General features: G+C 45.8%; 5 protein-coding genes and 1 long non-coding RNA gene across 7 annotated transcripts; 3 read left to right on the forward strand and 3 right to left on the reverse strand.

The window, feature by feature from the left end:
* Positions 1-212: 212 nt before the first annotated feature.
* On the forward strand, positions 213-1909 carry LOC115252601 (uncharacterized). The gene is made up of 4 exons (XR_003890930.1): positions 213-531; positions 908-1052; positions 1233-1387; positions 1543-1909. It is a non-coding gene; the product is annotated as an uncharacterized lncRNA (long non-coding RNA).
* A 193-nt stretch (positions 1910-2102) lies between these two features.
* nhp2 (NHP2 ribonucleoprotein homolog (yeast)) lies at positions 2103-3499 on the forward strand. Its single transcript, XM_003970851.3, has 4 exons — positions 2103-2443; positions 2602-2671; positions 2783-2888; positions 3003-3499. The coding sequence occupies exons 1-4, from the start codon at positions 2266-2268 to the stop codon at positions 3126-3128; spliced, it is 480 nt and encodes a 159-aa protein (XP_003970900.2). The 5' UTR covers positions 2103-2265; the 3' UTR covers positions 3129-3499.
* A 4739-nt stretch (positions 3500-8238) lies between these two features.
* Positions 8239-10451, reverse strand: foxi3a (forkhead box I3a). Its single transcript, XM_011611214.2, has 2 exons — positions 9222-10451; positions 8239-9087 (listed from the first exon to the last, which is right to left on the reverse strand). Exons 1-2 carry the CDS (start codon positions 9760-9762, stop codon positions 8411-8413), a joined length of 1218 nt encoding a protein of 405 aa, XP_011609516.2. The 5' UTR covers positions 9763-10451; the 3' UTR covers positions 8239-8410.
* Positions 10452-10603: 152 nt separating this feature from the next.
* Positions 10604-16569, reverse strand: lcp2a (lymphocyte cytosolic protein 2a). Of its 2 annotated transcripts, XM_011611216.2 has the most exons (22): positions 16090-16569; positions 15830-15940; positions 15617-15679; positions 15474-15520; positions 15278-15340; positions 15133-15158; positions 14936-14976; positions 14551-14731; positions 14289-14368; positions 14157-14217; positions 13991-14068; positions 13836-13861; positions 13665-13684; positions 13446-13559; positions 13352-13370; positions 13250-13268; positions 13079-13166; positions 12841-12893; positions 12635-12723; positions 12252-12326; positions 11989-12138; positions 10604-11888 (listed from the first exon to the last, which is right to left on the reverse strand). In XM_011611216.2, the coding sequence occupies exons 2-22, from the start codon at positions 15905-15907 to the stop codon at positions 11736-11738; spliced, it is 1524 nt and encodes a 507-aa protein (XP_011609518.1). In that variant the 5' UTR covers positions 15908-15940; positions 16090-16569; the 3' UTR covers positions 10604-11735. The 2 variants fall into 2 exon arrangements, with proteins under 2 accessions (XP_011609518.1, XP_011609519.1); XM_011611217.2 differs by lacking the exon at positions 16090-16569 and having other exon boundaries at positions 13250-13265; positions 15830-16073.
* A 1129-nt stretch (positions 16570-17698) lies between these two features.
* On the reverse strand, positions 17699-19967 carry zmat2 (zinc finger, matrin-type 2). The gene is made up of 6 exons (XM_003970852.3): positions 19866-19967; positions 19290-19389; positions 18862-18985; positions 18701-18774; positions 18488-18633; positions 17699-18373 (listed from the first exon to the last, which is right to left on the reverse strand). The coding sequence occupies exons 1-6, from the start codon at positions 19881-19883 to the stop codon at positions 18230-18232; spliced, it is 606 nt and encodes a 201-aa protein (XP_003970901.1). The 5' UTR covers positions 19884-19967; the 3' UTR covers positions 17699-18229.
* A 176-nt stretch (positions 19968-20143) lies between these two features.
* Positions 20144-23174, forward strand: slbp2 (stem-loop binding protein 2). The gene is made up of 9 exons (XM_003970885.3): positions 20144-20298; positions 20851-21009; positions 21216-21296; positions 21377-21457; positions 21532-21675; positions 21746-21913; positions 21975-22125; positions 22203-22332; positions 22455-23174. Exons 1-9 carry the CDS (start codon positions 20249-20251, stop codon positions 22517-22519), a joined length of 1029 nt encoding a protein of 342 aa, XP_003970934.1. The 5' UTR covers positions 20144-20248; the 3' UTR covers positions 22520-23174.
* Positions 23175-23333: the final 159 nt, after the last annotated feature.

Here is a 23333-nt window from a genome sequence, read left to right on the forward strand (position 1 = left end):
CTTTAATACAAAATATTTTTACACTTAATATTTAGTATCAATATTTTTATGAAACAGGATAAAAACAATTAAAACCTCGCTCTTTTCTACTTCTGACGTCACTCGCGTGCATTTTACCTGTGTGAAAGTTCACGTGAAAGCTCGAGCTCACGAGCACTTCCATCAAACAAATGCGGGTTGTCGCCACCTGGCGGGTGTTTGCTTTACTACACCCTTCGCAAGCGTTCACGCAGCGAGACGCGGGGAAATTGGCCAGCAAACAACCAAAATACCGCAAGATTATGAATTTGTGAATAAGAAGTGTGTTTTCACAAGCTCTGCCATGTTTCCCCCCGGTTTATCTAACTACACGCTGAACGTGGATGGAAATGCGTCTGTTGGCACCTAAATGAAGCTCTTCTGCCATGACTCAAGGCTGCGCAACACAAAACTCACATTCAGTTCTTGTCAGTCAGGTCGGGCAGGTTCGGTCGAAACCTTCAATGTCAGGTACCTGTCCAATCAAAGCTGTTTACAAGAACACGCACACGGGTAAGTGTCGCGCCAGTCTCATTATTTTTCTCTTTACGATTTGTTTAATTTGCTTGCATAGCTGTGACATGATGATGGATGAGTGTTTGGATCAGTGCGTCTCCGCTATGACCGGACTCCAAAGATCATGATTACAGCATGTATGTAAACGTTATGTAAATGAACATAAAGGTAGATTAGCTTTGTGCCGCAATAATTCTCTATTAATGGACGGTAAACATTGCAAAACATGATTGGAGGCAGCGTGTCCTTTTGTTACAGCACTAAATGTGTTTGTATTTTGCATTGAAGCACTGTGATGTGATGTATCACGTGTCTGAAAACATGGAATACAAAAGACGACTGTCTCGTATAAGCTTTGATGATGCTGTCACAGTTTCCTGAATGCTGCGTCCGCATCACCGCCGATGTGAGCTGGATGGACGGGCCCGTGTGGACTCAGCCTCAGCCCCGGGTTCTGTCCTCTGAGACGGACGAATGGTCGTCTGGGATCTGTGACTGCTGCGATGACACGAAAGAATGTATTTCCCAACAGTTTCAATCGCAGACAAAAGGGGGGAAATGTCTTAAACTGCTAGTTTTTATCCACTGATACATCTTTAGAGGCAATAAACTCACATCATGTGTGTGTGTGTGTGTGTGTGTGTGTGTGTGTGTGTGTGTGTGTGTGTGTGTGTGTGTGTGTGTGTGTGTGTTTGAAGGCTGCTTTGCTTTCTGGTGTGGTCCCTGCTTCGCCTGTAAAATCTCTCGGACCCTCGGCCAGTGTCTCTGTCTCCCCCTGCTGGACGCCTTTGGCTGCATCCGTCCCATCACCTTGTCGATGAGGGTGTTCGTGCGTCAACAGTATGACATCAAAGTGAGGAAGACAAACGCCACCTGACGTGTGGCTCTATTTTAGTTAGTCCATTGAAATATTTTACACACATAAATCTAAACCGAACCGTAACGCTGTGATTTTACTAGCTTGTTTACGTCGTAAATTGTGGATTCACTTCTCTTTTTTGTGCTCAGGGGACGTTGTGCAACGACTGTTTGTGCTCCACTTTCTGTCCACAATGCGTCTGGTGTCAGATGTCCAGAGAGATGAAGAAGAGGAAACTGCCCACCATGCTGAGCGACATTGTCCAGAGATGATGCCGACATGATCACGTTGAGACTGTCGCTTGTTACACAACAGGAAAATAATGTCTAAACCTTTGGAAATATGTGAATTTGCTTTAAAGATGCTTTACAGGTTTTGTAGCTGTGCACTTTTCTACCATTTTAAGTTCATTTGTATGCATTATTTAAACAAGTCAGTATTTTGTTGATTACAAGTCTGTTTCATCATCGTTTTTGCTACCAATTGCTAATAAAAGTTTTTACAGAAACATTAAAAGCATCAAAGATTTTGAATAAAACTAGATTATATTTCAGTTTCCAGATCTTGTCAGGTTAACTCAAAATCTGGAAAACCATTCGGGGCCCTTAGGAACTTTACTTAAGTCTCAAATATAAATATAAAATATAAGTCTTAAATATAAGTAAAATAAATGTAGCTTTAAACATTGTTAAAATGTGAAACGACCAACTGCTGGTATCCTCCAGACCGCTGGGGGCGCTGAAGCGACGCTCACGCAAATAAGCAGGGAAGAAGAAGCTCAACCACGTGTTTCTGTTCCCGAATGCGAGTTGTGTTGCCGGGAGTCAAACATAGAAGCTGGTTGAAATAGCACTCGTTTAATTACATTTAAAATGACAAAGACGAAGAAAGAGAAGGTTTGTGTGGACGGAGAGGAGGCCGCTGAACTTCCGGCGGCGGCTGAAGGCAACGGAAAGTCTTACCACGAGTTGGTCGCTAACGTGAACCCGATCGCTCAGCCGCTGGCCTCCAAAATCCTCAGCAAAAAGCTTTACAAATGCGTCAAAAAGGGTAGGAGCCATCATTCCCCAACGAGGGATCGTTGCCACAACCTTGCAGACTGCACAGTATTTTCAAACTGTCGATAAAGACGTCATTGGTGTCAGAACTGTGGCTGAAGCCAGCACTTCGTGTGTGACTTTTCCCTTCCTACTGTTTCGCCTCTGCAGCTTCAAAAGTGAAGAACATTAGGAGAGGAGTTAAAGAAGTTCAGAAATTCATCAACAAAGGAGAGAAAGGGTGAGGAACTTTTCAAGAACTTCCTTCTTATGGTTACGATGTACAAATCGTTAGAACGAGCTGGTAAAGTCCCACCGTGGTGGCACTTGGACACTTGTCCTCCCTCTGCAGGATCGTGGTCCTGGCTGGAGACACCTTGCCCATAGAAGTGTACTGTCACCTGCCTGTTATGTGTGAGGACAGAAACCTCCCGTATGCCTACATCCCCTCTAAAGTGGTGAGTCTGTTGTCAGGTCAACACCAGCCAGCTGCAGCCTGGAGGACATATCTGCCTGGACAGTGGAACCGTGTTTTTGATGTTTGGTCGACTTGTTTCCTGCTCTGCTTTTAGGATCTGGGCTCGTCGGCGGGATCAAAGAGGCCGACCTGTGTGATCCTGATCAAGCCTCACGAGGACTATCAGGATTCCTACAACGAGTGTCTGGAGGAAGTGTCCAGCCTTCCCAAACCTCTGTGAAACACAACCCAGGCGATGGAGTGTCACAGGGGCCGTTTTGTAAGATCTGTAAAGGCTAGCTAAACTGCCAGGTGCTCTTTTTATGGTTTCCATGTATGTTCCTGGTCAATAACGCCATGATTAGGCTGTAATGGAGCCGATGACGTGTCCCAAAAGCTGTGGTTTTCTCCCAGTAACACTGTAAATATGTAATTTCCTTTTACTTTATACAGAAATCTCGATCTTGTCACATTAATTTCACTGAATTTCAGGCAACCTTAAAATATTTTTTAGTTTATGTCAGTCTTAGATTTCAGCGCATTTAACAGTATGAAATGATTGTACTGATGTTTTCATTGTTTTCATTAAAACATGTCAACTCACTTGTAAAATGTGTCCTTTTGTGCAGTTGCTTTCCCTATTTAGGAAAATCAAAGTATGCAGGGATATATTATGGTATACATTTGATTGACTTAAAGGCCATAGTCCCAAGATCAGTGGTGCTGAAATGTCTTCAAGGGCCCCGATCCAACCAGGTTTCTGTCCTCCCAGGCAGAAAATGGCTTTCAAGTGGGAACCCTGGTGGAGAGTGGAACACAAGTTATGTTGGAATGGGTCCTCTAAGTTTTAAAACCCTCTCTAGAGTAAAAAAAAAAAAAAGATCTGATAAGTTTAAAATAAAAAAAATGCTAACATGTGACATTAAGCAGCAAATATGTGAAACAGGAAACGCGCTACACAGTTGAAGTTCATTGTATGTACGTATTAACATTTTGTCAAATACTCAAAATAAATCTTCCTACTCTCTGTATACCCATCACGGCCACACGGGGGCAGTGTTGCGTCTTTAAAAATGACACTGCCGTCTGTAGCCACACGACAGCAGCATCGAGTGTTCAAAGTTCATCCGCAGTTTCCGTATCAAATTTAGAATCGAGACACTTAAGGAATCCGCAGTTTAATCAATTAGTCTCACTGTTAGAAAGGGTCACCCTGGTCACGACTGGAGTGTGAGCGCGCCACTTTCCGCAGCGCTTCTCGTGATTGGTTGAGCTAAAGTGTGCAGAGCGGCGATAATAAATGTGTTCTTGAACTGTCGGAGCAGGTGCAAGCAAATGTCGATACACGAGGGGGGTTAGAAGAGGGGGAGCTGCCTCCCGCTCCTCCGCCTGTCCTGTACGGGCTTGTTGGCTCTGTGGTTTTCCTAAACTCCCGTCAACACTGAGCCCAGAGCAACAAAAACTTTCCATGACAGACAGGCAATGATCCAGCGTGAATTAAGAGGCCTTATGGCCTCTTAGAGCCAAACGTTCTCTTTTAAAGGATTTAAAAAAACAACTCAAAACTCTTCAAGGGTTTAAGGTTTGCAAAATGTTTCATTGTATTTGGGATAAAATGTATCAAGGATGAATGAGGGTCTCTTTTTGAATGAATGCTTTAAAATGGTAACAATGCCTTCACATTTTGTGTGTTTTCAGATCCCACCATCCTCAGACCATCATGTGACCGTTCAAATTTATGTCATCTTTGGTCACTTGATCTCCCAAGTAGCAAATGTGGGCTGATTATACCAGAACATGTTGGCAATATCAATAAAGAAAGGTCGTATTTCATCACCGGCCGCCCCTCTTTCCTCCCCACACCTTTACAGGAGGGTCAAAATAGGGGGACAAAACAAACTTTGCAGGAGTTTCATTCAGCAACAAACCCTGGATCTCCACTCTGTTTTGACATGTAGCGAAATGCTAATGTTAGCAGGCTTCTGCAGTCCAGGCTGAAACTGGGCCCTCGTGAGAGTTTTGGTCGCACGGGATGACATGAGGCCTGCAGACTGAAGTCATTCAGCAGGGAGGCGTTGAGGTGCCACACTGGGCCCCGCCGTCAGTGAACTGGGGTTAAACTGGATCACATGTCGTTTCACTTTAACGGACGCTGCCAAAAACATACGGGTCGTCTTCCGTGAAGCTGTCAGCGCACCAGCATGTAGACGGACGCCGCCGTCAACGGCATCCCCACCCTAAAAAATGAGTCCACCTTAAAACCTCTTCTTTCTTTCTGCATGGCAACGTCTGGGATGGGGAGGCAAGTGCCACTGTGTCATTATGGGATGCAGATCAATGGATCCCAGGTGTGTTGTCTTTACATTTCAGATGTAGTCAGGGTGAGGTCTGATTTGGGTTAGATTAGGATTAAGGTTTGCAAATGAGTTGAATCTGATGGTAGAGTGTAGAAGACACCGTGTGTGTGTGTGTGTGTGTGTGTGTGTGTGTGTGTGTGTGTGTGTGTGTGTGTGTGACAGAGACACGTTATGCAAATGTCAGGCGGCCTGCCATCAGCCTGGCAGTTAGCAGGTCGACCACACACAGGCACGCTGCTAGCACATCTGAGCACAGCCCTTGTGCCCTTGAGCAGGACGATGCAGCTGGAGATTACACTTAGGTGAGGAGCCGGATTATACAATCATTATAAACCCACATTTATCATTTTCACTGATGGACTGAGGGAGAGAAAACAGCTGTTGTTCCTGGTCGGTGCTAAACATCGCGCAAGCGTTAGCCATCATATGGACATGTTCACGTCTCCCTCTAAAGCTCAGCCATGAGAATCCATGGTAGTCATGACAACAAGCTGCAGCAGTTTTAATCAGCAGTGGGTGCTAGCAACACCTAATTGAGACCCCGGAGCCAAAGACTAATGAATCCATCTAAAATTTTAACCAAAGTTTAATTTAGAGTTGTGAAGGAGCAGCAGGGAAGGTTGAAGGATCACTCTGATGTATCTCCTTCAGTCTGAAAACCCAAGATTAGTCAAGAGCAGTTACTAATCCTCCGGTTAGCCAGCGGCGCTGTAGCGGCGCTCGCCGTTCGGTTACCAGTGAAGTGTCTGTGAAAGGAGCATCTGTCTGCTTGACTCACAAAGCATTTTAGAGGCTAAAGACGCTCTTATAGGGGTGGATCGACTGGTGGGGGACATGCTGAGACAGGACCCCTGCAACACACACACACAGATAGATGTGATCATACGTTATGGCAGTTATGGTGCAACCAGGGTAAAAATAATAATAAACTGTCCTTTACCCTGTTACACCTGGACAACGTGTTGCATAACAAGATAACAGCAGGCAAAGTTATTTTATATCTCAAATATTCTTTGAATTCGAGGGGTGTGTGTGTGTTAGCTGTTAGATGTGGAAAACAAGAAGCAACAATTAAAAACAAAGGTTCAAATTTCACGTCAGGTTAAAATTCTGGCGTTATTTGTGACTGAAGGAAGCAACGTTTCGGTACCACTGCGACTGTTGTGACGTGTGTGCTGTTCAGGCGTTGTAGTTTCTAATGTTTCAGGCATCCCATAGATCATTCCAGAGGTTTGACACAGATTTCTGATTGATATGAGATTTGTGAATGTAGGTAGAGAGAAACACACACACCTGAGCCGACGTCCCGATCTCACTGTTGCACAACCGTAAATTAAAGTGTTTGTTTATTTTTACTGTTAAACTCCTAACTGAAACGTTATGAAACGTCTCAGAATTTTGGCCTCACAAAGCAGGTCGGACCCCACAAGATGTTTATGTGTTCTGTAACTGATAAACTATATTTTTACAGTAAACACCAAAACTTTGTGTGTGTGTGTGTGTGTGTGTGTGTGCGTGCGTGCGTGCGTGTGTGTGTGTGTGTGTGTGTGTGTGTGTGTGCGTGTGCGAGTGTGTGTGTGTCCTGAGGGGTAGACCTGTCTGAGGATGTGTGAAGTGTAAACACATGGCACACTTACACTGATGGTGACCTCATGCATAAACCCACAAACACACACACACAAACACACACTCTTAGATTCTCTCTCCGTCTGTCTTTTATTGTGTTGTGTGTAAACAGTCTTTCAATTATATTGATCAGCTGATCATATCAGCGTGTCAAAGTGTGCCGCCTGTTTACCATCACATACACATCAATGGCCGACATGATGACTAAACACACACACTCTCCCCCTTATGCCGTGTGTAAACACTCTGTCAGAAGTATTGATCACCTGATCAAATCAGCTTGACAGCGTGTGCCGTCTGTTTACTGTCATATGCACATCAATGGACACCATGATGGCCGACACACACACACAAACACACTCACTCACACACACACACACACCCACCACACAGCTGAGTAGCATGCTAACGTCCGGATCATATCTCTGCCTTATACGACAGAAAAGTTGGTTTTTTGGGATTTACATTTTAAGTCAACCACTTGTAAATGTGGACTGTTATATGTTTGACATCATCTGTCATGGTGTTAATATTTTGATTATGTTGACATACTGTAAACATCTTTATTGATTTCCCACTAATGTTCTCACTGTGGATTTTTCCCATAGAACCGCCGTCACTTCACTGCCTGTGGGAAATCTGAGTGCTGGGTGTCAGACAGTCTGCTGAGTGAAACTGTCGCATCTGTTATCTGTGCCATCATCTCTCCCGCCAGATCTTTAAGCACAGGAAAATGCTGAATCGCTGATACCACATCAAACAGCAAGAGGATCGGTTGAGGTTTCCCTCCGCCTGGGTCACATGACTCAGCACATTCATCTGCGCCGCGGCGTGACTGCTTGTTTAAAAAGTGCCGATGTCACGACCTCTGCCAGAAGGTGGGTGTCCGTGGGAACAGGATAAAAGAAGAGTTTCAGGAAGATAAGGAGCCGCAGTCCAGACAACGATGAGTTCAGACGGTTCAAAGCGAGCAGGATTAAGACGTCTGAAGCTGCCACCACAAAAAGATCTTCTGTTAATCCTTAATCGTCCTGTGAGCTCAGTAAAAACTGTCTGTAAATTACAGGAGTTGCTCATTTTTGATTCTTTATCAGTTCACGTGGCATTTGTGTGCGGCCATCTTGGCTGATGACATCATTTGCATCCAGGTAAAACACAACCAGGAAGTGGTTGTGTCAGCTAATGTCTGCTAGCTGTACGGCTAACTGACCCAACTCCTGTCATGTTTTGCCATAGAGGTGAGGACTAAACGTGATTTATTTTATCACGTTGCACCAGAAATGTTTCATGTTATATGTTTTGATCTAAAACTCCAGTTTAGTCTGCGTTAAACCCTCTTAAAGAAAGTCTGCCAACAGCTGTTGGGGTTTTCCTTTTTTATTACAAACATATTTACACTTTAGAGAGTCCCCCCATCCGCCCCCCCAACATTTTAACTTATAAAAAATGTAAAAACATAAATTATTACTTTCAAACACCTCATTTTATAAAACACATGAAATTAAAATCAGTTCTTGCTGTCAACATCAGAAGAGTTCTGTCACTGCTGGAGAACCAGAGAGTCCAGGGGCAACGTGTCAGCAAAGCCCCCAGAAAAGAGCGGCTCCAACTGGGTGTGGAGCTGCTGTAGCTGCTGGGCCTCCTGGAGCTCCAACGGGAGACACGTTTGCAGGTCGACGTAGAGCGGCGGTGAGGCGGCGTGAGAGTCAACAACGGAGGAGAAGGTTTGGGGAGCTGGCTGGGCGGGGAGAAAAAGAGGAGACGCCGCGATAGACGGATGCAAGGAGGAGTAGAGGGGGGGCGAGGAGCCGCAGGCATCCCACTGGGGCACGACGGCACCAGGTGAATAAGAGGAGCTGTGCGCCCGGGGAGGAGGAGGTGGCGGTGGGGTGGCGTACTCCGGTACCTGAGTGAAGAGAGCGGGGGAGCTGACATGAGGAGGAGTGGGGGGCAGGAGGGAGTCCTCCAGGTCACACTGGAAGCTGCCGAGGTCAACGCGATCGCTGCCGTTCCTGCTGCGGTTTCCTCGGGGGACTTTATGTCTGGGCTCTGATGAGGAGGAGTCAGAGGATGAGGAAGAAGAGGAGGGCGAAGATGAGGTGTGGGGGTTCTTTTCAGCGCCTGCGTTGTCGCTCTTCCTCTTCCTCTTGCGGCGAAAGTTGCCGTTGTCAAACATCTTCTCACAGTTGGGGTCCAGAGTCCAGTAGTTTCCTTTACCTGCAGGGAGGAGGAGGAAGAGGAGGAGGAGGAGGAGGAGGAGGAGGAGGAAGAGGCATCATCAGGTCAGGCATTTGATCAGCATTTGATCAGATCTGGGTTAGAGGTAAAGAACCCTGACGTGTGTTCCTCACCTGGGTCGTTCTCATCCCGTGGAACCTTCTGGAAGCAGTCGTTGAGGGACAGGTTGTGACGGATGGAGTTCTGCCACCCGGACTTGTTGCAGCTGTAGAAGGGGAAATTGTTGGAGACGTACTGGTAGATCTGGCTGAGCGTCATCCGCTGCTCGGGCACGCTCTGTATTGCCATGGCGATGAGAGCGGAGTAGGAGTACGGCGGGCGGACCAGACGGAGCATGTCTTCTGGGCTGGTCATGGAGAACCACGGGCTGCTGTAGAGATAAGGCAGGAACCTGGCCAAAGCTGGAAGACCCCCTGCAGGGAGACCTCCCTCGATGCCAGAGACCGGGCCCGGGTCTGGGCTGCAGAGGTAGTCGGTCTGGTTGGTGGAAGGTAGGAGCCATTGGGACACCTCCTGGATGGTGTCAGAAGGAGCTGGAGGGCTGTAAAGGCTGAAATCACTGGGATCGATGCCCAGAGCTGGAAGATCCTGCTGAGGGAGAGACTGTCCACAAAGAGGCGGGGAGAGACCCTGCTCGGGCACGAAGGACGCCATTTTCAAATCCTCGCTGCTTTGTTTCTCCTTCCCGGTGGTGGCGTTCTTATCCTGCACCTATACAGCTCTGTACACCTGTTGCTGCTCACCTGACTATTTATACGCTGCCGTCCGGCCCACCGACGTGCTGATTGGCTACGGCGGCGTCTCCCTCTCACACACTTCGGCATTAAGCGTGTGTGTGTGGTTGGGGTTGATTTGAATAAGACTTTGCTGAATTTCTCCCCTCAGGCAGCTCGGAGCCTCGGAGGTACGTCTCTGTGTGTCTCTTCAATGCATCTCTGCCTCTTTTATCTATAAAACTATTAAAGATCAATCAAAGGTATTGATGGACGTTCTCAAAAAGCTATTAGCTTCATGGATTCAGACAAATTTAGGAATAAATATGGATTTGTTGTCTATTTAAGCTCTAAATTGATTCAGTACAATAGAAAAAGTTGGCGTGTTTGAGCAGCAAAACAGACCTGTGGGAACTGAAAGTTATCTTTCGTTCCCAGAGAACTGCCTTTGGAGGCGCCGGATCAGCACTTTGGGTTTTTAGAATCTGCTGATTCGGAGGATGAACGATTGTCTCAGAGCTGAAAGTGAAACTGAATCTGGTTTAAAAGAGATTCTGCAGCCCCAACACAAACAAACCGTCAGCTGCTGTTTGAGGTGTCGCCCAATGCTATTGTTCTTAGCACCCCCCTCCACACACACACACACACACACACACACACACACAGTCAGCATGTCTACGATTACCAATTCATTCTAAATTACACAGTGATGAAATTCTAATGTAAATTGTAAGACTGAAGAAAAACAAACCAGTCAAATGAAGACATGCTGCCTTACAGTTAAAAACGCTGAAGAATTAGTTTTATTTCAGGTAAACAAGTTGTTCATAGACGATGGCGACGTTCTGGTGGCCACAATAAAAGCTTACTCAACCAGGAAATGTTGCCCTGCATATTACACACAGTTTTAATTTAATTTGAATTTAAATTTGAGTCAATTTTATGGTGTAATGGTATGAACGCACCCGGGGTCCAATCAGAGGCCTGAACCGTTTGACCTTCAGCGTCATTGTAGCCTATTGGTGCAGCAATGAGACAGGCAGGTTAACCGAAGAAGAATCGTACATCTAAAACCTTCAGTGAGAATGGTTCTCCTTATCTGTGTGTGTGTGTGTGTGTGTGTGTGTGTGTGTGTGTGTGTGTGTGTGTGAGAGAGAGATGGCAGTTGACGGTGGCAGCAGTAATCTTCACCTGCGGTGCCTTCAAGGACGACGCAGACAAAACAACGCGCAGTCTGAACCGTGAGTAGTATAACTGACTGACGCGTGGGGATTATACGGGACGGTGGAGTCGGGGGGGGGGGGGGGGGGTCATGGGAAAACAAATCCAGTGCCCATAACTGTAAAATGTAAAAGTAAAGTCTGACGGATTAAGAGGTTTATGTAATAATGTCAAACACACAAATCATTGATCCCTCTGTTATCAACTGAACCTAGTTGGGCCAGAATTAGCCAGAGGGCAGCGAAAGCATCACCTTTGGTCCAAATCACACTCACTTTACCACTAAAAATGCCCCCACCCACCCCCACTCCCACCCATGTCATGTTTGTTCAGAGCAACTTTCAGCATTTCTGATTTTACAGTCAGAAATCAACAGAAACGTGCTTTTTCCTAATAGTTGACAGGAACCATCAGATGCTAATCACAGGGTCCTTGTTCACTTGGCATAAATATCGAAGCAAGTCACCGATCTTCTCACCACTAAATGTCAGTAAGTCCTTCCCACTTGACCTTTAACCCAGTTAATGATGCGCAACCTTTCAGTGTGAGACAGTGACTGAAATCAAAGAAATCCCTCAAAAGGAGTTTCAACAAAGTTGGAAACTGTAAATGTGATCATGAGCCAGAAAAATAAAACGAAAAAGAGAAAACTGCAAAATAAAAAGGTGCCGGTTTTCTCTCGGCTCCTGTCTGTCAGGTCCAGTTCTGTCCCGTCATCATTAAATATCCAGCTGGGTCAGAGAGGAGACACTGGTTCTGCTGGTTCATGTTCCTTTTCTTGGCATCAATGAGGAGGAGTGGAAACTGGGAGTAATGGTAAATGATGTCTCTAACGGAGGGGAAAGGCTGCGTGCACACACACACACACACACACACACACACACACACAGACATGAGACACATGACACATCTAGAATCAGAGATGAAGGTCAGAGGTCAAGTTTACCTCCTGGAACTTGAGACCAGTTCCCAGTAGGAACTGCTGGTTCTGCTGCCTGATCTGGATGTTGTAGACTTTCTCCTGGTAGAAGACCATCAGGGTGAAGGGCTGCCCGGCCAGCTGCCGCATACTGTCCCTCACCAGGTACGCCCCATCCTTTAACACACACACACACACACACACACACACATACACACACACACACACACACACACAGACACACATCAGAATCAACCTCATTTATTGAGTTATAGCTAAACACAACAGACCTTGTGGAGGTCTCTTAGGCATCCTTCAGCCTGACCTCGGGACACCTGACCGACATACCAGCGAGGATCCAGCTCCTGCGAGCACACACACACAAAAAAACATCTCTATCTTAATGCGGACTTGCAGCCAACGATGCAACACCGCCACCTGTTGGTCAAACCGAGACACAACAACACGCAAATGCAGCCAGTAAACTAAAAACTAGTTTTTCAAACAGTCTACCGATAAAAAACACGATTTTAATGACTGCAAGGTCATCATCTCGTTTATGTTAGAGGAAATTTGAGTCTGTAGAGTAATCACTGACCTTTTATATATTCTTATCCACACATGTCACTGGGTTAGCTGGACATTCATGTGTGTGTGCGCGCACACTGTTTACCTGTGTGTTTGCGGTGCTGGTTGGATGGGAATTAAATGACTGTCTGCCTGTCGGTGGTTCCCTGAAGCTGCCTCTTTGTTCAGCTATTGCTACACACACACACACACACACACACACATACACACACAAACACACAGGAAGTGATAAAGCAGCTGTACAGACCATAAAATATGGCCGGCTTATTACTTCAATGTTGAATATCTTACCCGATTGCAACTTATGAGGCAGAGATCCAGCAGTAGGAAAGTTGGAGGTTGAACTGCAAAAAACGCATCCGCCACACACACACACACACACACACACACACACACACACACACACACACTCAAACTTCATTCCCGTGTGATTTGTTGTGCTGTTGATGAGCTCGCTCTGATATAGATTTGATTTTTTGTCCTACAACAGGACCCTGTGGTATCCCAGCACAGGTGAGGTGCACCATACCTGTCTCCATGATGTGAGGGGGGTCCAGGAGGTCCAGGACTTGGTGGCAGTTTTTTGTTGTGGAGGGGGAAAGTATTGTGTTTGGGACCTAAGCGAGAGGAGGAATGATGAGAATCCCTTGTTACTGGTCACCACTGACCGACATGGACTGTAGGATAAAGACCTCATTACCATCATTATGAGGCAGCTGCTAGAGGAAAAGAAAACAATAAATGGATCAGACTTTCTGGACAAGCTCTCCAGCATGATGTGATTGTAAGACGTGCAGCTTACCTCCCTCTTCACGTCAAACCTGCCAAAAGAAACATAAATATATCAAATCATCTTCCATCTTCCATCTAAAAGACAACGAGATTTGTGGTTTTACTTGTTGCTGGGGGAAAGTTTGGAAAAGGTGTTGCTCCTGGCGACGGAGGTGTTGGAGGGAGGAAGCGCCGGAGGTTTGGACCAGGCTGGAAGGTCTTGAGGGTCTGGTTGAGACCTGAACTCACAAACACGCAGACCTGATCAGTCTGTGTGTGTGTGTGTGTGTGTGTGTGTGCGTGTGTGTGTGTGTGTGTGTGTGTGTGTGTGTGTGTGCACCTACTTCCACAAAAGCGGGCTGGGCTGAAAAACACACAATTGCAACATTATTGCTTTAATAAAAAGCTAAACGTACCGATAAAATCATTATCAGTCGGCGTTCCTCATGGACATGATTTTGGTCTTTTGCTGTTTTAACTCTTTTATCTATTTAAGTAAAAAATAAAAAGCTTACACGATCAACCGGGCTCTGGTGAGCTCCTGTAAAGGGGAGAGAAGAGAAATTAATAGAGACAATCACGTGGCAGCTCCGTTTCTGTATGAACTCCTGACAGTTTTTAAGTCCTGTTGGAGCAAATTTAAACTGTAGGCTGGGAGCAGCGCACACACCTCTGATAGGAGATGGGGTGGACTTCATTTGTCGGCCTGGCTTGTTTTCACGGCTGATCTGCGGCGGCGGTGCGAGGACTGTACCCACCAAAGGACACGTGAATCCCAGAGTCAGTGGATTTACCGAGAACTCATCCGCGCGGTTCCTCTCCTGGCACATACTCACATTTTCCCGCCTGTGTCCGATCGGTGTGGGGGGAGTTGTCCCTTCTGGAAGTCTCCCTGGGCTGCAAGTGGCAGGTTTAGTCAGTGTGTTTGAACAATGCCACAAAAGGGTTTTGCAAACGGGGACATTTACCATCCGAGGCGACGGCGCAGAAGGGCGCGGGGTCACAGCAGGGGGAGGGCCTCGGAACGACGCGTGGCTGTTTCTGTTATCTATAGAACATATGGGTAACGTACACAAAGTTTAAATATGTCTTTGGCCACCAGCTTACCCATTATTGAAATAACATTTTTAAAATAACAATGCATATGCTAATGCATAATCCTATCTTGTAGCCAAGTGCAAATAATTTCAGCACTAGCATATATGCTAGCATGTGACGGTTTGGGGTTACCTATGTAGTCGCTGTCTCCTATGGGCAGAGAGGGGCCAACTTTGAGCTCCTCTGACGGTTGAGATGGTGGGGGTTCATAATCATTGGCCATGTCGTCATTTGGCGACTCATAGTCTTCTGTGCTTTCCCCTTCATCAGCACTATACGGACTCTCGTAGTCATCGTCAAACTCTTCCTCATCCTGAAGAGGTAAACCAACAACTGAGATGTGGACACCCATATCTTTCACAACCCTGCGGCCAAACTCCAAATACCTCAGCGACATCAGCAAAATGCTAACACTGGTAGGCCAAAGTATCAACTAGCATGTCCCTGGAGCATAACGCCTTAAAACGGACGTGCGAAAACATTTTGGGTTCAACAACAGAAGAAAGGGAGAACTTACAAACTCATCTTCGCCCCATCCTTGACTCTCTGCCGTCGTCTCTGCACAAACGCACACAAAGAAAACACCAACACTGCACGTTTAAGCTGCATCAGTGGTTTTATAAGAATTCCCAGAACATTTATGCAGGACTGCAATGATCAATTTCACTGCTTCCTGTTGAACCGGACATTAATTCCATAAATAAACGTTCAGACCTGGTTCTTGATATTTTGGCGTAACCCTGTAATGAAAAGGAAAAAATCGTCAAAGCCACAGGGCCTAACACGGTCAGCCATGTGTTTTATGATCACAACTCAACACAGGGTCGTATTTTGGACAAAGCTGGTATTTGAAACCTACTTCTTTCTGAATATCCCTCTTTTCTCGTCCTTGCTGATCTCAGCGCTGATCTTGGAAATCAACCTGACGCACAGATCAGGCACCATTCAGAGTCATTCAGACGTATACAAAAATAGGCTAATGGGTCAGATAAAAGTATCAAAAGCAGCCTAGCATGACCGACAGTGTGACTCAGAGATGATATATCAGCACTCACGGTGCGTGAAGTTTGGGGAATTTCTGCAGGTCGTTTTCGCTCATGTTCTGTCAAAAAAAACAAAAAAACAAGTCGTTTACAAGAAATAAAAATAAAAATCAAAGGCTGTTTCAGGCCGCATAAAAAGACAGAGGTCAACTCACTACAAATCTGGAGCCGCTGATAGAATTCTTCAGCACGACTTTGTCACAGCCCGACAGATTCATCTGTGCACAGTAAAAACGTGACCGTAGAGTGAGATGTTAGATCTTAGAGGCCAAAATACTTTACACAGTTTTGGCCTTTTGGTCAGTTCACCACAGGCTGGATAGAAAATGGTGTCAATCGTTGAATCAGTGGAAATGTGGAGGTCTTACCTTCCTCAGGTACTCTGACAGCTGATATGGGCCCCACCCCATGACCTCAGACCTGGACGGCACCCGCTCAGAGCTCATCCTTCTCTCCCCGGCAAAGCCCAGACGATACCTCTGAAGAGACAAGATAATTCAAGACAGGCTGGATCACTCGGCGCTCTCCTTCCCCGTCCAGCGAGGCGAACTGCGGTCCTCAGCACTCCTTCCCTTGCGAAGTAAACTTTGCATAAACTTGCTTCAGAGTTTTACTTCCTCAAACCAACCTGCTGCTTTCAATATTTGTCTCAGTATTTCTGTGAAAGAGACAAAAACGGAAGAAAGGACGGCCAGACATAAACGATCAAAATGGCTTCCTCCTCTCTCTCTCCTCCATCTACCCTTTATCTTCGAGGAAGTGACGGTGGGGGGGGTATGACACTGGTTTCCTTTAGAGTCAGACCACAGAGCGGAACACATGCAACAGTTGCACCCACTTGTTGCAGTTCTTAAAATTAAAAAAAAAAAAAAAAGTCAGAAAAGTTCAGGTGATTCACACAGATGCCAATCTGAGCTGCAGGGTCTCGCTCGCCGCTGCAGCATCGGGCCCCTGCCAAAATCCGCTTTCATCCGCCACAACAGATCGATTACAAGTTGAAGGTGGCGGTTTGTCGCCTCCGTTTTGGTCTCTTCAAACACGAAGAGTGAAGCTGCAGTTTTTTTTCCTCCTGAGCAGCTCACAGCCAAACGCGTTACATGACAACCGTCGCCTCAGCGGCTCTAAACCTGCTGGGATCCGCGTTTCTGTTGTATTTTTTCGCCGCCTCCAACGCTTTTTTTAGCCTCTCAGGAAACATGTGCTTCATCTTGTGGCGTCACGTCACATCGCTGGCAGCACAGCTGCAAACCTTAATTAGGTACAGTTGGATGTTTAAGGTCAGATTTTGTGTTTTTGATTCTCTCTTTCTCACACACACACACACATCCTTGTACTTCTATCTTTGTGAGGACTTTCCCTAGCTCCTTGGTCTAAATCTAACCTATCTGACCCCCTGACCCGGGAGTTTCTGATTCAGGTGTGTCACCAAAAGCAGCAGAATGACATGTGACCGTGCTCCACATTAAACCTCCATAAAAGTGAGCCGATGCCTTTATATCCTGATAGTTTAAACCCTCCAGATATAAAGGCTGCAACACTGTATTGCCTGTTGACGTGAACATAAACAGCTTCGCTTTCTGGGAATAACTGTAACTAAACAACAGGAAAGCACTCTTGAAGCACAGCTGTGGAAAAGGTAACTGGTAGGACCAACTGGTTCCCACTACCCACTTCACTTGTGGCTGGAGTTTGCCACCAAGGTGACAGTGGGATTTATACCCATTTCACTGCTTTTCCATTTTAACCAGCATATTAGACTCAAATATATCAAACACACCAGTGGAAGGACTTCTTACAGAGAGAAAAACAGGAAGGTGGGATGGTCCTTCCCAATTTCTGACGCTACTAATGGGCCTCATCCACATGTCATAATGGTCACTTTCCAAAAACGTCCTCACTTTGCTAGTAGAATGAGGTCTTGGTACTCCGTTTGTAGTAAATATAGGAACACATACACACAGCTTCACGCACAGCCGTCAAGGTTCATTTACTGACGCAAATAGATGCAAATCAAACTTGTCGAGCAAGACATAAAAACAAAAAGAATCATGTGTTCACAAATGCACCTGGCGAATCACAAGCTGAATCACGGCTGACGCCTCTCTGTGACAGCGTTTGAGTTCAACAGACAAAGGTTCCAGCTTTTAATGTAGCAACGGTCGCTTTCCGAGTGTCGACTGGCCCCGTTAACATCCTGCAGACGACCTTCACCTTCAGAGATGAGAACCGAGCAGGGGTTTAAAAAGAAAAATGCTCTTTATTGTAGCAACCTCCCCAAACCGTCCACAAAAGTTACACGTACACGTTAACAATGAACAGGAGCGAGGAAAAAGGGTGAAACATTAATCTGCACTGAGTTATAACCTATTGATGGCTGATGATGACGTCTTAAATGGTATCTGCCTTTTTCAAAAAGAAAAAAAGAAACAGCCGCATGAAGCTACAAACTCATCGGCTGCTCTAATTAGCTTTAACCCTTTTCAGACGAAAAAAAAGGTAGACTGTAAAGGATATAAATATAAAAAATGATTACCACTACTTTTGCCACACCTCTGAACCAGGTGCGATTTTCCTTTAAAACATTTACCTGCGTGTTACAGGAAAAGCTGCTGCTTTAAACCTTGTTGGAAATGACACAGTCGGGCTACCAAAAGAAGAGCCTGGCTGCAGCAGGACTCCTTCCTGTCCTTAAAAGTCTTGTTCTGGGCTCAAGCTCTAGCAGCAGAGACAAGTCCAGCTTCCAGTCCTGACGTGAGGTGCAGAGAACTTCAGTGACTCTTCTTTGAGGAGCCAAAGCCCGAGAAGCCCATCACTGCAGCCATCTCATCGTCCTCTTCAAAATCCACATCATCTTCGGCCCGACGTTTCCTCTCCTTCTGTTTCTCCTTTTTGTAAGCCTTGGCTTTCTCCTCCTGACAAAGGCAGGGACAATTAACTTCAAAAAGTCTTCAAACTAACACACATTGGTAACAAAAACAGACTTTATCGCATGCGTGCTGCATCATTTAGTCCTAAGCTGCCCTCACCTCCTCTCGCAGCTCCTTCATTCGCTCCTCAAAGTCATACTCCTTCTGCTTCTCCTCCAACTTCTTCTTGTTGACCTCAAAACGTTTCTTTACCTGATCCAGAGAGGAGCGCTCGACCCGCATCGACATGCCCAGGTTCCTCTGGTCTACACACACGACAGACAATTAAGTGGGTCCATCATGAATCGCTGTGTTGATGCGACTCAAACTCACGTTTCTTCCCATTGATGTGGTCCAAGAAGTTAATGGAGTCTTTTACCACACAGTCACAGACGTTACAGTAATACCTGAAAGATACAGACAAAGCCAATAAGAGCTGGATAAGACCCGCCATGGTACCATATACGTGTGGCGCCAGCACTGATTTATCATACCCGCCCATTTCAGCCTGAGGAGTGGTCTTAGTGATGACAATGGTCTTCCCCAGTTTGGACTCCAGATCCACCTTGTAGTCACGGTGTCGCAGGAGCTCCCGCTTGACCGGCGGAGCCAGTTTCCCTGAGACACGAGGGCCAAAAGCAGCTGTCATTTATTTTAATTCGCAGATGTCTCGAAAGGCAAAGCAAACACGTAATGTGGTGGTGGTGGGGGCTATGTTATGAGATCAGAATCAGAATCAGAGTACTTTATTGATCCCTTTAGGGGGTGTCCATCAGGGAAATTAACATCTGCAAAAAAACGTACAACACTGTACAAAATTACCCACCACCATTACACACCAGATGTGCAGTGGTTGAGACTTTTTTAAATGTGGGATGAACACCAAGTTTTGCTGAAATGTAGTCTTGTTTATTTTTCTCACCATCTCTCTTTTCTTTCTCCCGCTCCTCTGTCAGTCGTTTCTGAGCAAGATTTTCAAACTCATCTTTGTCCCATTTGCGACGAAAGTCATTTTTACTTGACTAAAACCAAGGAAAGAGAAACAGTTTAAGATGAAATCACGCAATGGTTTGATTAAATCAGAAATGTGGGGTCAGCAAAGCACAGAATGTATAAAATGGATGTTTCTATAGTTAAAAAAAAATACACGCAATATGATGGCTGCCCTGTGTTATTAATTTGTCAGTTGCCTATGTACCGGTATTAAGGCTGCATGTCAAAATATCAAGAAGAAGCGGTTTACTTTTCTGTCAGGTAAAAATAAAGTGAGGAATCGAAGTTAAATAAACAAGCGGTAAAAAAAATAAATCATAATTGACACTGGCTACGTTAGCCAGCATTAGCACTTGGAGGATGTTTAACATCATTTTGACAAGATCCTGCGTTATTTGTTCATGGTATCAATAAAAAATACATTTGGTACCATTAACCAAAGTCATCGGTTGTTGGTTAATTGTACATCTCTTGAACTAAAAAGTGGTTTATAGGAGAGACCTACCCCACTGCTTGACGCCATCTTGTTTACTTAGAATACGGCTGTCGTAAAAACGGATGTAGTCTTCAACGTTTTCATCATCGCCCCCTGCTGGACAGGACCAGAAATACTATAAAAGGGTCAAATCTTCACAAGTTTCACGCCACAGTCGAAATCCATAAACGCGCGTTTACATTTATCGGGGTAAATAGATGCTGGTATAGAGTTAGAGGACCGATGATCCTTGTTTTCCGAGATTAAGCCCAATAAATGGTTATTTGATGAACATAACAGCTCATTTTGAGCCCCAGTCCCGCCCCCCTCAGGTGCGACTCATTAAAAGGCCATGAAAGCCAACAATGGCGTCTGTCCGTCTGAAGTGAAAGCGACAAAGTCAAAGTGCTAAAATGTCATCGAGCGGAGTGGAAACATCAGCTCGAAGTCCGCTCTCCTCCAGGTAACACCGTCAGGGCCACGTTTACTTACCCTCTGTAACGAGCAGAGGGCTCATCATAGCGACTGAAACTCCATTTAAAATGCTTTTTCCTTAAAGTTTTCTTTACACTCGGAATTTGGTTTGGATGATCTCCAACAGTTGCTGCAAAATAGTGAAAAATAAAAACTGCTTTGTTTTAGTTGTGGTTGTGTGCACCACTGTTTCTCACATTGTATTTAGCTGCAGACTGTTGAGATTTTAATGAGTTAATTGTGGCATTTAAGCAAGTATTTCTGGAAATCAATTGAAATATCTGGATATGTTACAAATGGATAAAACATGTTTTTCATTGGAGAAGGTTAAAAATCTAGTGAAGGTTGTACAAATGTTACTTTAACCACTTTAATATTAAATAACCAGGTCTACAAGTGAGGGTACAAATAATATTTCCCTACAATCTAACGAAAATGGTGCATAAAATAGCATATTGATCATTTTGATAAACTAAATGTATAATGGAGCTAAAATACCATAGTTTAGTTTAATGGACTCTGTTGATATTTGTGCCCTCAGTCTCTGTTTCAGCCCTTGGTCCTGCGTTTGTGCGAAGGCCTGGTCGGCTGCTGTGTGGAATGGCCTCCCTGACCCACTGCTGGCCACTGCCACGGGGTACTCTGCCCCGGAGCCGTGGCTCCTCCCAGGCTGCAGCTTTGTGTACGACAGCCTGGTCAGGTTAGGAAGTCCTCTGAGCCCCAGAAGTCACTTTCAACACTGCATTATTACAATATCAGATTTATTTATCTACTGTACATCCTCACATTTTTAATCCGTGTCTGCCACCTTGACTGATGTTTTGTTGCTCTGCAGTAGTTCTTTTGGTGCGTGTTGACTGCCCACTTCCTGTTCTTCTTTTTAACACGGTTGGTTTTCCCTCACAGTAACGTGTCTCCGATCCCGTCTCCTCCTGCTGCCGGCAGCCTGCGAGGACGAGACCGAGCCGCCGGCAACAAACCTCGGAGGTAGGTCGTGTGACTGCTATTCAAGTGAACATTTCAAACGTGCGTTAATCATTTGATACCGACCTCTTCACCACCCTCAGGCCGTCCATCTTGGAGCGCTGCATCCTTAAAGTGTCCACCAGCAATGTGGCTGTTGGGACTGACGACATGGACGGCAAAAGGTCGGGAGTTTGACCCTTGACTCTTGTTGAAATGACTTGAAGTTCGTGCTTCCTGACCTGTTTGACCTCTGCAGGTCTTCTCTCAGTCGCTGCTACGCCCGCCTCCCAGATTCGGCCAACACCGAGACCAACGCCGCAGTTATAAAGCGGCGGCAAAAACAGATCCAGTATGGCAAGAACACCAGCGGGTACCAGAACTACCTGCTGCAAGTGCCCAGGTGAGAATGTGCTTTTATGAATGGAGATTGAACAGCGAGGATCAGTTTGACTATTCTTTCCTTCTGTCAGACACCTGAGGGATCCAAAACTCCACCCCTCCACACCCAACAAGTACAGGAAGTACAGTCGGCGCTCCTGGGACATGCAGGTGCGCCTGTGGCGGCGAGCGCTGCACATGTGGGACCCCCCAACGGACCAGTCGGAGGCTGCAGATACACAGGATCCAGTGGAGCAACTGTGAGTGGAAGCACGACACCCCGCTGTTGCTGTCCAGAACTCAAAGATGTGACTTTTGCAGACAGAGTCAGCTGGCGAAGATGACCTCAGAGCTGTGTGAGGACAGAGGAGAGGAGCAGAGAGAGAAGGAGCCTCCAGTGGTCTCTAAAGCCTCCTCTGTGTCCCCTCTGTCACTGGAGCTGCATGGAGCCTGGACCAGTCCAGTCTCACCAGTAACTCCACCAGTCATCACCTTCAGCCGTGATGTCCGCACCACTCAGGTTTAATCGTATCATCTCTGTTCTGTCAGGAGGCCGATGGGCGCCTCCGGCCTCTTCGCCCTCCTCCCGGGCTCGGATGCTCCGCCAGAGGTCAGGTCCCTGCCAACGATAACATGAACGACTGGTTCCGCCTCCTCTTGGACTCTGATGATACTCGAGGTAACTGGATTTTAGGCTTTTGAGAAGTGTTGAAGATGTGGCGTTGACGCTCCATCGCTTCACGTCAGATGTTTAAAGTCACCGAATTTACATGGTAAACACCAATTTTGTTCGTCCGGTAGCTTTGGGCTCCGATGACCAGCAGGTTCCTGTTGTTTCCGATGGGCTGTTCTGGAATCCTTATTGATCGTCGGTGAATTTCACTTCCTGGACACATGTGAGATCATCAGGATGGAAATTTGTTGGGACTTCTGGACCATGTGTCCTTTAGACCGTGTATGTTTCTGAACATAAATATGTATGGGGGAGGGGGTGGGGGGGGTTCTCAGAATGTTCGTCTTTTTTAAGAAGTCAACGACAGCAGCAGGATGCGTTTCTTGATCTGACGGAATATGAAAGCGTCCAGGAGTCGGACGGCTGAAGACTTGGACCAGAGCACGCTACAGCAGTTTGCACTTTGTTAACCTGCATCAGATGCAGCACTTCTCACCCGTGTCCTCCTTCACCTGCACTGGTCCCAAAGCTGCCGATTGGTTTTGTACCTTATGTCACTTATTTCATCTTGTAACCCCATTTGGTGTCACATTCTCACCTCTCTGTGGGCTTTGTCTTGAGTCCACTGTCACTTCATGCTCTATCGGGCTCCAGCTCCTTCTGTCTTCTGTTTTTTCTATAAAAAAAAACAAAGCTTGAGTGATGGAGAAAAGGCTGTCGCTTTTCCTTGTGACTTTTCTTTTACTTTTGTGTTATTCAATTTGTCGTTTGTGCTCCTTGATTGTCAAGGGCAAAGCTGAAAGATGAGATTAATAAAGATTATGTAAATAAAGTGTTATAAAATCAAACGCTGATCTAATTTCTGTCTGAGAAATCTTCCAAATAACATCCATATAGCAGCAAGGTGATAAATGGAGACCTTTTCAGAATGTGGTTAAGAATTAAGTTGAATATATTTCAAATCCACACCTGTAAATAAGCACTTGAGGATATTTAATTGCTGTCTC

Source organism: Takifugu rubripes, chromosome 15 (assembly GCF_901000725.2).
Source record: "Takifugu rubripes chromosome 15, fTakRub1.2, whole genome shotgun sequence".
In the NCBI taxonomy this organism is placed as follows: Eukaryota; Metazoa; Chordata; class Actinopteri; order Tetraodontiformes; family Tetraodontidae; genus Takifugu; species Takifugu rubripes.